Here is a 15,634-nt window from a genome sequence, read left to right on the forward strand (position 1 = left end):
TCGAAGCTTCTTAAATATGTACGGAGTATTTTGTTAGGCCACTTGCCCATTTGATAAATTTTTCGTTTGAAAATGGCGTGTTTCCTGACATTTTAAAGTTGTCTATAGTGAAGCCATTGCATAAAAGGGGATTGGTTGAGGAACTTGATAATTTCAGGCCTATTTCGATCGGATCGACATTTTCTAAGGTGTTTGAGAAGGCAGTTTTGATAAGGTTAACGGCTTTCCTGGAGAGTAATAACGGTTTGTTTGACAAACAATTTGGTTTTGTCAAGGGAGGCTCAACTGTGAAGGCAATGTTTGCTCTCTTGGATAAAGTTGTTTAAAGCTCTTGATGAGGGACAGTTTTCTGCTGGTATCTTTTTTGATTTGAGAAAAGCATTTGACATGGTTTCGAATGAACTTCTTTTGCAAAAGCTTGACAGAGTGGGTGTGCGTGGTTTGGCAAATCAATGGCTGTCATCTTTCTTGAGTCAGCGTAGACAAGTTGTGGAAATTCCATACGTTGACGTAAATACTAGGAAAAGATGCTTTTCTGACGAGCAGATTGTCAAGACGGGTATGCCTCAGGGCTCCATACTAGGACCCTTCCTCTTTATTTTGTATGTGAATGACCTCAGCAGTTGTGTTTCGAGGGGCTTGTTGTGTTTGTTTGCTGACGACACATCACTTTTAATTGATGAGTCTTGCCATTTCAATATGGAGATGTTTGTTCAGTGTAATTCAATAGTCCAGTGATTACAGAGTAATGGTTTGGCCGTGAATGCTGATAAAACTACATTGCTAGACTTTTCGATTTCATCAAGACGCAATGACTCTTTGAGTGTTTGGGTTGGCGATGCAGAGGTTTTTTCTAAGCAGATGGTCAAGTTTTTAGGCCTAATTGTTGATAGGAATCTTACCTTCTCCTTTCACGTAAATCATGTCGCACGTAAAGTCTGTGCTGGTATTTTTGTTCTTCGTAGACTTTCATCTTTCACGGGAACCGATGTGCTTCTGACGTCATATTTTGCATTGGTTTATCCCTACCTTTCATACGCTATTGAGATTTGGGGTTTTGAAAATTGCAGAACAAAACATGTCTTTCTTTTGCAGAAGAAAGCGGTGAGAGCTATTGCTGGCATCCGTCAATCAGAATCCTGCAAATCACATTTTAAGAAGTTCAATCTGCTTACTTTTCCAAGTATATATATTTACCACACATTGGTATTTTTTAAGCAAAACCAGGGCATTTTCGAGTCACTAATTCCACAGTCCAGACATTACCTCAGAAATAGCAACAAATTAAATATTCCCCCCCATGCGACCTCTTTTTTCAAACATCACTGTTTTTATAATGCTGTAATTTTTTATAATTCTCTTCCTGTGGACCTAAAGAATGTACAAGATGAAATGGTCTTTAAGAGAACACTGAAGGCTTTTTTAATAGAAAAATGTTTCTACACCCTCAGTGAATTTATTGGTAAATAGTCTGTATGTATAGATGTAAACTGTACTTGTATTTTTTTAATATTTATGACGCAATCCAATGCATGTTATATGTCTGTTTGGAAATAAAGGATATTTGATTGATTGATTGATTGAAATGTAAATAAACAATTAAGTACAGTTGTACATTATAAACACTAAATTATTAGTGTAAAAATTTATTCCAGATGTTAAGAAAATCATTTTAAAAATAAGGATAGTTAACCAATGATTTAGAAGATATTTGTTTTAAATAAATGTTTACTAGTAAATTGATTAAATTTGTTGACACTTTCACAGATAATACAACACGACTAGATAATGATTTGCTCCATCTATGATACCCAGAGTATTATGACTATGGATTTCATTTGTAAATGTTTACAAGTCATAATTCTTCAGAATGATAGTAATGAAATAAAACATACATAAAATTATGATAGTTTGTACTTCTAATTGAATGGACAAAGTGTTGCTATAGTTTCCGATCTTGTTATTAATCTAATTTGTATATTTTAAGAAAAGAAATTTAACTATCTTAGAGCAGCTGCCAAATAAAATTACCCCATGTCTAAAAACTTATTTAAAATTACTCATAATAAATTGTTATTACTCTAGTTTTTAACAATTAAATATACAAAAATTTAAAAATAAAATAACACTAATACACTGAAAGGATAAATAAGTTTCATGGCTTTAAAAAAATATTTGTATGTTTTTAAATATAATTCTAAGTAAAACAAAACAAAAATCATTAATATAGTTCTATTTATAGATGAGTTGCACTAGTTTTTGTAGGAGTATGTCAAAAGTAAGTACCATTTTGAGACTGGCCTTTTTGGCAACTGGATTTAATGGAGAGGATGTTTAGAGGTAAAACTGAATTAATGGCCTAGCCTTCAAAGGGTTAATTTTTTATTACTTTTTCATGTTGTCACATCCCAAACCTCTGTGCCTCTCAGGGATGGAGTCTGGGACCATATACCTTCAACTATTTCACAAATGACCTAGTAAACAACATTTCATCTAGAGTCCTATTTTTCAGCAGACAAGGCCAAAATATGTTTTGAAATAAAATCCTATGATGATGTTCTCCCAATTAAGGCGATAACTGATAAAAAATACAGCAACAACTACTTACTACGCTGTTTTTGACTCTCAACTTAGCTATTGTTTTTCAGTATGGGGCAGTTCAAGCATGGCAAACATAGAGAGACCACTTGTTCTTCAGAAAAAGTGTATACGAGTTCTGGCAGGCTTACAGCCCCGAGATACTTGTCAAAGAGCCTTTATTGAACTCAATATTTTCACTGTAGTGTCTCTTTATATGCTACAAGTGATAATGTATGTACATTGTAACAATTTGACAAGGGATAGAGACCTGCATACATATAACACATGTTGGGCTGTAAACTTCAATTTACTAGTACACAGTATGGCACTGTGCTCAGGAAAGCCATCTTACATGGGAGCTAAGTTGTTCAACATCCTGCCTGAAGAAATAAAACTACAGAAAGAGAGCATCGCTTTCAAGAGGGAGCTGAAGAATTGGTTGGTAAAGTCGTTTTACACCATTGATGGATTCACAAACTGCAGAACTCAATGGGATTTGGAGTCTTGAACATCTTAGTGAATTTAACCTGTTCTCTTCTTGAGTCAATTCCATAACATTTTAACAACACCATTGTTCTCCAAGAATGTATAAATAAAGATATTTTGTTTATTGTATACTGTCTACAGCAGAAACTAACTTTTTTCATTCTCCCAAATTCCAGTTGCTTTGTTTTTGACATGTTAACAACAAAGTAATTTTCATGACAGAATTAATAAGCCGTGTTCATTGATGTACATCATTTATCAGTTAGCTTGTCAGACAATCCATCTGACAGAAGAAGCATTGTGTTGTCTGTATACATTAACATTGAGCAGTTACAATATTTACATGTTACGTGGTTACAATATTTTTTTGGCATGTTATTTATGAATAGGATAAATAGCACAGGTCCTAGAATGCAACCTTGAAATGCTCCTTTTTTACATGCAGGGGGTTGGATCTAATAGTTTGTGCTAAGCCATTTCCTACATAAAATATTTCTGCTAGTTGACTCCTTCAATCTCCTCTTTCAAGACTTTAAATTAAATATTCACCTATTGTTGCAGTGGCCATTGATTTCCCCTTGAGGAATCTGTGTTACAAGTATCTACCTGAAAATAAGTTATGACTGGGTAGTAATGGTTCATCAGCCTCCTAAGCACTATTATTACAATTACTTTAGAAAGATTGCTATGAAAGATATTGGCCTGTTAGTTGCCTGAAGTTTTTGTGCAGCCACATTTGAATTTTGGATAGACCTTGCCGATTTTTAAGACTGATGGTTAAAGTCGAGTTTGTAGAGACTTTTTATTGATACTGACTAATGGAGATGAAAGTGCACTGCAGTCTTAAGAAGCTGAGTTGAGACGTCTTCGGCTTTAGGTCTCTGAAGGTCAGCAGAGGTTTTTTATTGCGGCTCCAATGTTCTTTTCATCTGTTTTTTGGAGTGCAGGCTTTGCTGTTGGTTTTGTGAAAGTTATATTTATTTCAAACCTAAAATTTAATCCAGCAATTGTTTTAAAGGATTGTTCTTCCAGCAATATTGGTAAACACTGGTTTAAATGTTCAGTAATTTCCTTTGGGCCATTAATTATGCATTAATTATTTTAAAGTTTTATCTATGTTTTGTGCTATGATTAACCTTTATTTTTATTGTTAATTACATGCCTCATTACTTTTTATTTGTTTGTACTCTGTATTTGCTTTGTAAATGCTTAGAATTTTCGAGATTTTTATTATTTCATTATATTCTATTTTAATTCTTTTAATATCCATCCTTTAAGCTTACCTGTTTTTTTATGCAATATTAAAAGTTTATTTGTTTACCTGGGAATACAAAAAAAGTAATCCTGTATGTGAAAAACTATGAATATTGGCATCATAAACATACAACATTCGTTCAGAAGAAATTTCATATATCTAATTAACAAAACACCACAAGCTATTTCAGGAGCTACATAACAATATTGTTTGCCATTTAAAATAAAACTGAAAGTAAGTTCCAAGAACCTTAAGACTTCAGTTCTCATTGCTGCTAAGCATATAAGACAAAGTGTGATTCAAATACTGTATCTTTTTACAATTTACACACAGTTTATTGGCTGCCCATCTAATTAATGTCTTAAGCATCTGTGTTGTCTTAAGCTAAAATGTTTTTACTCTCACCTATTGACTTATCAGTAGCTTTAAACTCTGCTATCAGCAAATAGGTATTTACACGATTACTGGATTGGACGATAAGTCAGTGACACAATAAATAGAGTAAGACCTAAACCGGAACACAGCAGGGATCACTTCTGGCTGGTTTATACCTACAGCGGCCCATACACTAGATGTGCATTGCACGCCGTGCAGTTTTTTATACTGGCACGCCGTGCTTGGCATGGCACTTTGTACCCCACACACTGACAGTTTAGTCAGTCCCGTGACGTGCTAGAAGTTGGTTATGGTCTTGTGATATTGTGTAATATTGTCGTGCTGTGATATTTTACTACTATGCCTCTTGTAACTAAAAATAAAGCGTTAGCAGTATTGTTGATTGGTGCGATTCATGACGATAGCAAAGTGAAGAAGAGAAGAAGACAATTACGGACGAAAAAATTGGTTAAAAGAGGGAGAAATGTATTCTGATATGAGACTACTGTAAGACTTAATCAGGCACCTCAGTTTTTGCACAGTTCCACAAGGTCTAAATACGCATGTTGTTTTAGATTTTTATTTGAGTACTCTTTACACTTCACTCGTCACAAACAATGGTGATTTCTGTACGAATCTATAAATAATGGTATGAAATTAGGAGAGAGAAAAATTTGTGTGTCAGCAGTCGACATGGTAAATATAGTATTTGCCGCGAGAGAGAACGAAAAATAACCGCAAAAGACACTCCACTCTCAGCACGTGGCGCGGGACTGGTCCACACACTTGCAGGATGGCACTGCGGCAGGTGGCACGGCACGCCGAAAATCAAACCGATCTTGATTGCCATCGTGCCATGCAATGCACGGCGTGCTTAGCACGGAGACCTCCACACACTGGCACGTTTCTTCCAATTTTGGCACGTCGTGCTTGCACAGCGTGCATTGCACGTCTAGTGTATGGGCCGCTTACCAGTTGAACCCACCATTCGGCACAGCAAAAACCAATGTGCCACTTCAATCTGGGCAACCTTATTGATGTCCAGTAGCAGCACATCACTAACCCCAAATGTTGAGATTCTGGGGTACATGGGCAATTCGATAGGTCTAGTCTACTGTGGGAGATGACTGTTGGAGTAGGTGGGGTTTGTTCCCTAACCTCAGAGGTTCTTGTTAACCTCAACTAGGGTGTGCCACCCCTGCCTACTTTGACTGGAGAGGCTGGTTCAGAGCTGGCCTCCCCTTCTTCTGGGGAGACATGACTTTGTAGTGCCCTAATTCTTCCTCATGGATCTCAATTGGAGGCGGCCCCCTACTCCCTAACCTTGCCTATCCTGAATATCCTGTCACTCCGGAAGCAGCGCAAAAAGGTTCTTACAGGACAAAGTGCAATTTATAAGCTTCTCGTCCTAAGAGAACAAACAAAAAAAAAAAAAAAAAAAAAAAAAACCTAAACCGGACCAATGGAAAAATATTGCAATTTTATTTCTACCTTAATTATGTCCTCTTTACCCCAAAATAAATAGAGTTCTTCTTCCTTGGACCGAAAGGAACCTATGAAGTGTGACAAAAAGTGTAGCTATCAAGTAGTCTTTGCAGGGGAGAGTCGTAATTATCGGCCGGCCTTTGTCTTTTATCCTGATTTGGGTATTAAATATTTTCAAAACCTTTATTGCTTAAGTTTGATCCCATCTGTAATCAGTAAACCACACACAGAACCTCCAGAGGATCAGGCCTTATGTGCTCCAGCCAGCCTTGATTATTTAAATTAAATTTTGAAACTAAAAAATAATTCAATAATTAAAAAATAAGCCCAATAATAAAGTATGGTATTCACCTCTCATCACCGTTTAGTTACAAATACTCAATATAAAAAAATAATTTAATTCATCTTAATTGGTGCCAGTTGTGAGAAAATAGTCATGGTTCCCAGTGCGACACAGCACAGAGTTTGGGGAGTCTGTAGATTCCCCAGCGACCCGATAAGACCCCGTGTCCTCAGCCTGGGCCTATTGTCACTTATAATGGTATCCAAGCTGGGGCAGTTGTCCGATACTCACATATCAGTTTTTTATATATAATACAATAATTTTTGATGCACCTTACTATCAACAGCAGCAGCATCTATATTCTCCTGAGGAAAAAAATAATGCCACCTTCAGATATCAGCGAATGTTGTGGAATTATGTTTGGTAAAAGTAGTAGCCAAGAACTACAATCATGACAATACTGTTCCAATTAATGGGCCCATAGTTGCATTCCTTTTTTTAAAATGTACTATTTAGAGCTTAGTAACGTAGTAGTCCATAGTTACCATAAAAATATGTTGAATTTATAAATAAAAAATATTTCATGTATATTATACGTCTTGTAGAGCTCATAGCTTTGGACTAGCCCTCTTATTGATTAATTATTGTTTTTCTGCGGGGTTACAACTATTTCAATCTAAACATTAAACATTGTTTTAATTCTTGTCTTATTTGTATGAGGAATGAAAGGATAGTTTCACACCCACTGAATATCTGTTGGTATTATTTTATATGCAAAGTTATAATATTTTATGCATAATATTATTGATGCAAATGCTGTCAGTAACCTAAAAGATATATAGCAAAGTTTTTTTTTATATAATTACAGATTTTTCTCTACACAGTTTAATTCTGACTTTGCCTTGCTTTGAACATTATCCCATCCATCCGATGTAATTTTCCAGAACAGAGCTGAGAGCATGCTCACTGCATACAACAACTAGACTACTGCAAGAAATTTTGTTATTAAGTGTAGGGCAGAAGATATATGGTAGGTGGGAAAATGAAATCATAAATGTATTTAATTAACATAACCAACTACTTTGTTTAAATATACAGGACCCGGTTTTCTTTAAAAAACAAATACGTCTCCAAGCACAAATGAAAACATCACAACTAGAACCTATTCACAAATAACACATATACAGCGAATAAATATGACAATTACTATATAATATATGAACAACAATTAATAATAACAACATTAACAAGAAATTATTAAATATGTACTTGACAATAATAACATTATTATAAAATACTGTAGTATTCTGTAGCGACTTATTCAAGACTAGATTAAAAGAATAGTAGACAGCGTGTAGTGTTTGGTGGTATAGTGTTTATTTGTAGATATGTTGGTGGTGGGGTGGTGTGTATATATATATGGATGTATTACTAGCAAAGACTTGTTCAATCTTGTCGACTGAGATTAAATCCTTGGTCACGGCCATCAGAAGGCGTCTTTCAAATGATAAGTAAAACATAAAAAGTTAAAAAAAAGGCTAGTGCCATAAGAAAGACTGTTTTACAGTTTAAAATACAATTTCATTTACTACATAAAAAAAACCATTCTAACAAGAGTTTCCAGGCATTTCAGAGGGATTGTGTGAAATTAATTTTATGGTTGTGACTCTAGAAGCTTTTTGTTCTAAGAGGGCCCTTGAAAAGAACTTCCTCAGATGGAACTACTCTAGACTCACAATAGGAGTATGTGTTTAGTGTACGGAAGAATAGAAGAAACTAAAAAGACTTATAAATAATATCACTACGGAGCATTAGGCTGGTACGTTGAGACCTATGGGGTTTGAATAAACGGGAACAAAAACTCTTTTCAGTTGAGAAACGTGTGCACTTCTAACCCACACTGAACAACTGGCTGTCAGTGGTAGAGAGGACTTTTAAGTCCTAACTTCGCCTCTGTAAATAAAGGCATTTTTCATTTCATTTCATTTCACTTCTAATAAACTTTCTAGTTGACGGATTTATAAGATGGACCTTCACTAATGATGAAAAGCATTCAATAATAGTGCACGGTTTTGACCAAATGGTCAGAAGTTTTCTGATTGACCTTATCAATTACCTTGCTTATAGGATTCTCCCTAAACATTACCCAATCACCAGGTTTAAATTTAGAAGGTTTTCTGTCCTTGTTATACTTGGTTTCTCAACAAATTCTAACTATTTTTAAATTTTCGAAAGCCTGAGACCATTCCTCGCATGTTGAGTCTGGAGGGGCATTGCTGATCTGTTTATCTACATTTCACTGTAATTCAAGAGGTTGGAAAATTTCACGGCACAAAAATAGATTGGAAGGTGTAGTTTTAGTGCTTTTGTGATTTGCTGAATTAAAAGCTATTTGAAACCAATGTATATTGTTGTCCCAATTTTCTTGATTTTGGTGATGGACAATTCTAATGGCTACCTTCAGATTTTTATTGATGCGCTCTGTGTTTGATGGCTTCGGATAATAGGGTCTTGTATAGATGTGCTATATTCCATACTCCATGCATATATCCTTATTTTGCTGTGATCTAAAGTTGGGTACATTATCCGATACAAGGTATTTTGGAAAACTAAAGTAGGCAAAAACACCTTTGGAAAGGACACTAACTGAAGTAGCAGCTAGTGTCTTTTCTTGGAAGAAATGACGAAAATTTTGGAAAAGGCATCCATGACTGTTATTTATTCTTCGCAGTCTAGGTAACAGACCCATATGATCAATTAAAATCTTTTTCCATAGTTTAGAAATAACTTCTGAATACAGATGTCCCACTTTTGAAATTGATGTTTGCATGCACCAAACATAAATGCTTTTAATGTGCTACATAAATATAAAGATTTTACTCTACCACTGATAATTTTTTGGTGTAATTGTGTACCCATTTCACTCGACTGGTCCACGTCAAAACTTTGCAGGAATTGGTCCTCTGAAGGAACGGTGCGGGAAAGGGAAGCTTATCAGCTGTTTGGCTAATCGGACCATCAGCCTACCACACGCTATTCATGAAGAGTACCAGTCAATCCAGGGAATTTTTAAATTCCGGATTGGACCGCCATAGAAGTAAGTTTCAAGTCCCTAGAATCTTTCTATCAACAACTATCTATCACAAAGGCGATTAGACAAACAAACGACAAAATTTTAAGAACAGGTTCCACACAGGTATTTTTTCTGCTCAATACCAAATATCACAAAGTTTAACACCTAAGCGAAGTCATTAGAAAAAAAGGTTATCTTCACCTGTGCATGTAGAACATTTAACAGTCCCGAGGAACAGACATGAACAAACAATTACTATCTCTAACAATAGTGTTGAATGTGCGGACTTACTTAGGGCCAGGAGACATCTGCAGTGGAGGTGAGCGGCACCATAGGGGAGGTGAACACACACATTCACTGGTCACAGGCACCTGCCACAAACAGAGAATCTCATGAGCTTTTCATTCTTTGCATCCTTAAAAGTTATTTACATTACCCAGATACGCCAAAAAAGTTAAATTTTATGTCTGTATCTAAACAAAAACCGTAGTCAAAAATTTAAAGATTGATTGATCCCCAATCAAATTTAAACAAGTCATCTATCTAGATTATAAGTACTTATGTTTATGTATAATCTACTTTCTTAAAAGTTTGTGTTTTAGATTTTTTATCCAATATATGTATTGAAAAAAGTCTAAAACAAAGTTTTTGGAAAATTAAGAATTTATACTTGGGTATTTATTAACAACACCGACAGGGAAGAAATTTGGTTGAAATTGGTCTGTTGATTTAGCCAAAGTTGTTGCTTATATACACACATAGGGATGGGACACAAAATCCACTTTTTTTACTTGAATGGGGAGTCTCAAAACATAATGAACCACTGTTCATACTGATGTCAAACATGCCGGTGCTACTCCCACTAATTACGTAAATGGCAGTTACTTTCTGGATAACCTTCGTATGTATATATATATATACTTATTTACATTTAGCCAAATAGTATACTACCTAAAAGAGTATTTAATCTTCAGACATGAATCGCAGCTCACATCAGTACTTATATGGTTGAAAGACCGTATGATTATACAACATTGGAAACACGATTAAAAGGTGAATAAACCATGCTCTCAATTGGCATGATTAGCATCGCAGCTCACATCAGTTACTTATATGGTTGAAAGACCGTATGATTATACAACATTGGAAACACGATTAAAAGGTGAATAAAACCATGCTCTCAATTTATTCACTCTTTTTCTGTCCTTTAATTGTGATGTCAGTGACATTCATTGAAAACTAGTGATTATTTTGTTTGTCATGCATTATAGCTAATGATATTTATGTCTGCAACATTTAGTCTTGACCTTGTAATTGTTTTGAGGCAAATATATTGTGTTTACTGATTCATCTTTTTATATTCATATAGTTATATTATATACTCAAGGGTATGTTGTGACATAAATTATTAATGTGCTTTAGGATACAGTTTTACATGTTAAAACATATCAGTAAACAAATTATGATTTTCAAGTACTATTTCCAACCAAAAAATTATTTAAAACTATAAAATTTATAAAACTTGAATAAATTTGTAACCTTTTGGCCAATTTGTAATTTTAAATTTATTTACACAACTATCTTTCCTAAGTATGTCCATACCAACTTTCTATATTTTACAACAGTTTTTATAATATTGACCTAGATGGAAAATTTAAAATATTTACATCAATGGTTCATATTATAGATTAATATATACTCTTGGTTACTGTGAACAAAAATGATACCAAATATACATAAATTTACAGTAAAACAAAGTTTTTTTCACACATTTTATAAAAAGTATGCATATTACCCAAAATGGTCTTCTAGTTAGAGAAAAAAACAACTACCACTTCTAAGGTCTTTAATACAAAAACTAAAAAATCTGCTATAATATCTTAGTATTATTTGAACAAATTGTGTTTTTGTTTGAAAAATGCTACAAAGTAGGGCATTTTAGGTTCTGGTATTTTTTGCAATAAAACAGCTGCTTATCACTGATAGTATAAAAAACACTACAGTATAAAAATTAGTGAAGCATTGTTAGCCCTGAAAAAGGATCCTAAAAAGAATGAAGTATTGTATACATGTAGGAGAATGTAAAACGTAATGATACACAATGTACAAGTATATACTTACATCACTAAGAAACTGTGCACTCATATGAGGGTTGGTACTTGTCCCTCTCACTGTCCGTTCGCTTCGCTCAGTATCTTGTCTCGGTCTTGCTTGTGTTTGCGATCTGCCCCCTTCAGCTGTCAAACATCAACAGATCTAACAACCTTTTTTATTATTAAACATAATATTCTATAATAGGTTACCTAATAAAAATAATAGTTATTTCTTATATTATAGGGGTGTAAGTGATATTTTCATAGGTCTAGGATATTGTAAATAAGAGTTAAATTACTTGCTATTTATAATACATATTAAAACAACCAAACCAAACTGGATTGTCAAATATTTATTAAGTTATACCTTAATATATTTTAGAAAGCTAAATAAAATAATACTTATGAGTGAACATTTGAGGGAATAATACATTGAGCTTTGTGAAAGAATCAACTGCCTGAAATGAGTATTATAAACAATAACAATTGTTGGTCATGAACATTTGGCTTGATATCTCAAGTTTAGCAAGAACTATCAATCTGTGCATTCAAAGATGCAACACAACTTGGATAAAAAAGAAGTTGAACACTATGACCACAAAGATGTAGTATAAAAAGAATATGGAAAGTAACTTAATGAGATTTTCAGTTTTTTTTTTTTTTTATTTCTTTCCAAGTTAATTATTTTTGTTTGTTTTTTTAACACTAAGTTGCTCTAGACAAGGCACTAACACTATTTTTTAGTACAATGGAGTAAACATTTCTTATCTATAATACTTTTCATTCTTCTAAGAACTATTGAAATTTATTGATTATTTTTTTTATACTATTTAATAATTCAGCAACTGCCTATAGTTCCCCCTATACTTCAATAGTATTCTCCTATATGAATTAGGTCGATTTAAATGTTTAGGACCACTATAACTTATTGCTCTACTAGAATCTGAATTAAAGAAAAGTTACAAATTAGTTGACTTCAGTTAAACACACAATTATAAACACATAATTTATATTTAAAACCCATCTACAATGCTATTTTCCCTCTCTAGTTAGCCTTAATAATGCTAATTTGGAAACAAACATTACAATACAGATTTTGCTTTGGATAACTGGTTGCATTTGCAGATGTCAAGATTTCATTTATAATACAATGGACATATTCAGAGTGAGTAAACTTTCTGCTTTGAAAGTGTTCCTTTTGTCATCTAAAAAGAAGGTTTGATTTACAACATGAGGTTTTATTAGCTAAGAGGAGGTTCATTCATAATATAATGAACATATTCAGAGTGAATAAACCTTCTGCCTGGAAAGTGCTTCATTTTTCATCATAAGAGAAGGTTTGACTTACAACACAAAGTTATTAGCTAAGAGAAGGTTCTATTCATAATATAATGAACACATTCAGAGTGAATAAACCTTCTGCCTGAAAAGTGTTTCATTTTTAATCGAAAGAGAAGGTTGAATTACAACACTAAAGTTATTAGTTTAAGAGGAGCACATTCTAATACAAATGAAATCTTCACATCAGGTAAAGCTTGAAATCCAAAAGCAACATGTATACTGAAATAATAAGCTGTGGAAGAAAACAGCCTGGTGAAACCAATCTAAACCAGAGAGAATTCATTTTTCTTGGAATGCAGATACAATTCCCAAGACAATAGTTGTGGTTGAAGTTTAACAAAATTGCCAATAGTATAGCCATGAGTTCTTACTATCGATACTAGTTTGTTACATACTGGAACTGTAAGTCTAGAAATTTTATTCTATAAATAGACTATAACCAATCCCTCCATAATACAAAGTGTGGCTTTTTAAAATAACGAGACTGACATTGTAAAAGTTTTAATTTTATACATTATCACTTAATGTCACCTTCAATATAAACTCTTTCTCTATCTCTAAAATGTTTCCATACGAATTTTCCATTGTTGTAAACAGTGCTGGAAGTAATTTTCTGTCAGCTCCTTCAGGACACATGTCGCTTTCTCTTTTACAGCTTCCACAGACTCAAATCTTGTTCCTTTTTTAATGTAGATTTCACCTTAGGAAACAGGTAGAAGTCACATGATGGAAGATCTGGTGAATAAGGGTGTATGTTTAAACAATGGGACGCTGTAACTTGGCTAGGGACCTCTAGACAGATAATGAGGAATGAGCTGACACATTATCTTGGTGGAGAACACATGATTTGTCCTTCCACATTTCAGTGTTTTCTCCTTATTCTTTGATGTGTTTAGAAAGTATCTCAAGGTAGTAATATTGTTTAATTTTGTTTTGATCTCCAGGAACCCAGTGAAGGTATACAATCCGATGGATATAAAAAAATAATTATCATTGCTTTAAGATTTTACTAGCTCATTCGAGCTTTTTTTGGCTCTCAGTGAAGTTTGGGCTTTTCCAGTGCATGGAATTGGCTACTTTGTTTTTGGGATCATAAGTAAAAAGTCACATTTCGTCACATTATTATCATTAAAAAAAAATTTGGGTTATTTTAAAATCGCGTACTCGAAGTTTCAGTACAAAACATTTTTGCGAAGCTTCTTGTTGTTCAAACTTTAGAATTTTAGGCACCATTTTAGTACAGCACACTTTTCATATGTTTAAAATTTTCATGTAAAATTTACCGTTACACATTCTTTATCAATACCTACAGTTTCACCAATTACATGAATACTTAATCGGCAGTGAGACTGAATTAAAATTACTGAATTCTTTGAACACTTTTATATGTTTTTGACATTTGAAGGTGTAACCTGGCCGCAAATCATCTTCAAGGTCTTCTCTGCCATCTTTAAAATGCTTAAACATTCAAATACATGTACTAGCGATAAACATTCACTGCTATACACTTTTTTCAGTAAATTATAAGATTCAGTGGCTATTGTTCGTTGCTTTGCTATTACACTAACAATTTTATCTGACAAAAAAAAAAACAACAATAACGCGAACATAAGCTCTTGACTAAACGATGTTGTTTACAGAAGCTAGACTAACTGCATACTAAAAGAAAGGTTCTTACTAAACAGCTGCTGTTTATTGGCGGTTGGCGCAATGCCTGCTTGATCCGCAAAAGCATCAGTCCTCGTTATTTAATAGCCACACCTTGTAATTTACATTGACTTGGGTTGAGTTAGACTTTACAAGTATGCCGATGAGGCTCAATTTCTTGTGTTTGGAGGCCATTACTACACTACTGACCTTGAAGACTTTGATTTGACAAGAGGCGGTGTGCAGATGACGACACATCTTGTCCCCCTGGATGTAAGTCTCCACCTGGATGCGGAATGGTACTCCTTTCTCCCCGCCGTGCTTCTTGGGTGTGAACTCTGTGCTTATACAATTCACCTGAACATAAAACATTTTTCTTTAACATTAATTCTGAAACCATAGTAATGGTTTAACTACTACCATATAAACAATACATTTTTGTGATGACTCAGTCCTAAGAGACTATCATACTTTTTGCTATCCCAGGATTTGGCTGATGCAAGAAATAAAACGAGTTTTAGCAAGTGGCATTAAGTTCATTGGCATATAACACTATTCTTTACTCTACTCTATCTGATTGTCTTTTATAAACAAAATATTAATACCCATAACTCTTCAAGATGGTTTGACGGACATTACACCTCATCTAATCACATTACCAGAGGCGTTTTGATAAATGATTTACTGAGAACCTGAGTATAAGAAATCGTACGTAAGCTATCTGCACATCAAACATCACGTCAGGATTTGCTACATGGTCTAAGGACTACTCTCAAACACAGAAGGTGGCCTTCGAGTCATGGGTTCCTGCACCTGACATTAGGAGTGTGGTGTACAGTTATGAGAGGTCACTGCTGTGGTAAAGCTGGTGGGAGGACCCACCTTAAACTAACAGTGGTTGGCTTGGGTGGAATTTGACGGGATCAGTGTATTCTTGTAAAACTGTATCAGACATGAAACACGTTTTGCATTTTTTGTTGTTACCATAAAAATACTTATGTTTCAAAAGGCACTGT

General features: G+C 34.2%; 2 protein-coding genes across 2 annotated transcripts in view; both read right to left on the bottom strand.

Annotated features, from left to right (window-relative positions):
• Positions 1-11,682, bottom strand: part of LOC124372322 (alpha-globin transcription factor CP2-like) — a 53,888-nt gene extending 42,206 nt beyond the window's left edge. The window contains exons 1-2 of the mRNA XM_046830702.1: positions 11,659-11,682; positions 9,829-9,908 (exon numbers count right to left, since the gene is read on the bottom strand). Coding sequence (XP_046686658.1) covers positions 9,829-9,908; positions 11,659-11,682 — 104 coding nt within the window. The remainder of the gene's footprint in view (positions 1-9,828; positions 9,909-11,658) is intronic.
• Positions 11,683-11,705: 23 nt separating this feature from the next.
• LOC124372323 (transcription factor CP2-like protein 1) lies at positions 11,706-15,005 on the bottom strand. The gene is made up of 2 exons (XM_046830704.1): positions 14,829-15,005; positions 11,706-11,774 (listed from the first exon to the last, which is right to left on the bottom strand). Exons 1-2 carry the CDS (start codon positions 14,988-14,990, stop codon positions 11,706-11,708), a joined length of 231 nt encoding a protein of 76 aa, XP_046686660.1. The 5' UTR covers positions 14,991-15,005.
• Between the last annotated feature and the right edge of the window lie 629 nt (positions 15,006-15,634).

This window comes from Homalodisca vitripennis, unplaced genomic scaffold, assembly GCF_021130785.1.
Source record: "Homalodisca vitripennis isolate AUS2020 unplaced genomic scaffold, UT_GWSS_2.1 ScUCBcl_2880;HRSCAF=8023, whole genome shotgun sequence".
NCBI classification, from domain to species: domain Eukaryota; kingdom Metazoa; phylum Arthropoda; class Insecta; order Hemiptera; family Cicadellidae; genus Homalodisca; species Homalodisca vitripennis.

Excerpts from the sequence above, each read along its gene's own strand:
- LOC124372323 (XM_046830704.1), bottom strand. The coding sequence starts at position 14,990 with ATGTTTTATGTTCAGGTGAATTGTATAAGCACAGAGTTCACACCCAAG. Across the intron at positions 11,775-14,828 it reads GTCAAATCAAAGTCTTCAAG|CTGAAGGGGGCAGATCGCAA; the intron begins GTCAGTAGTGTA and ends GATGTTTGACAG.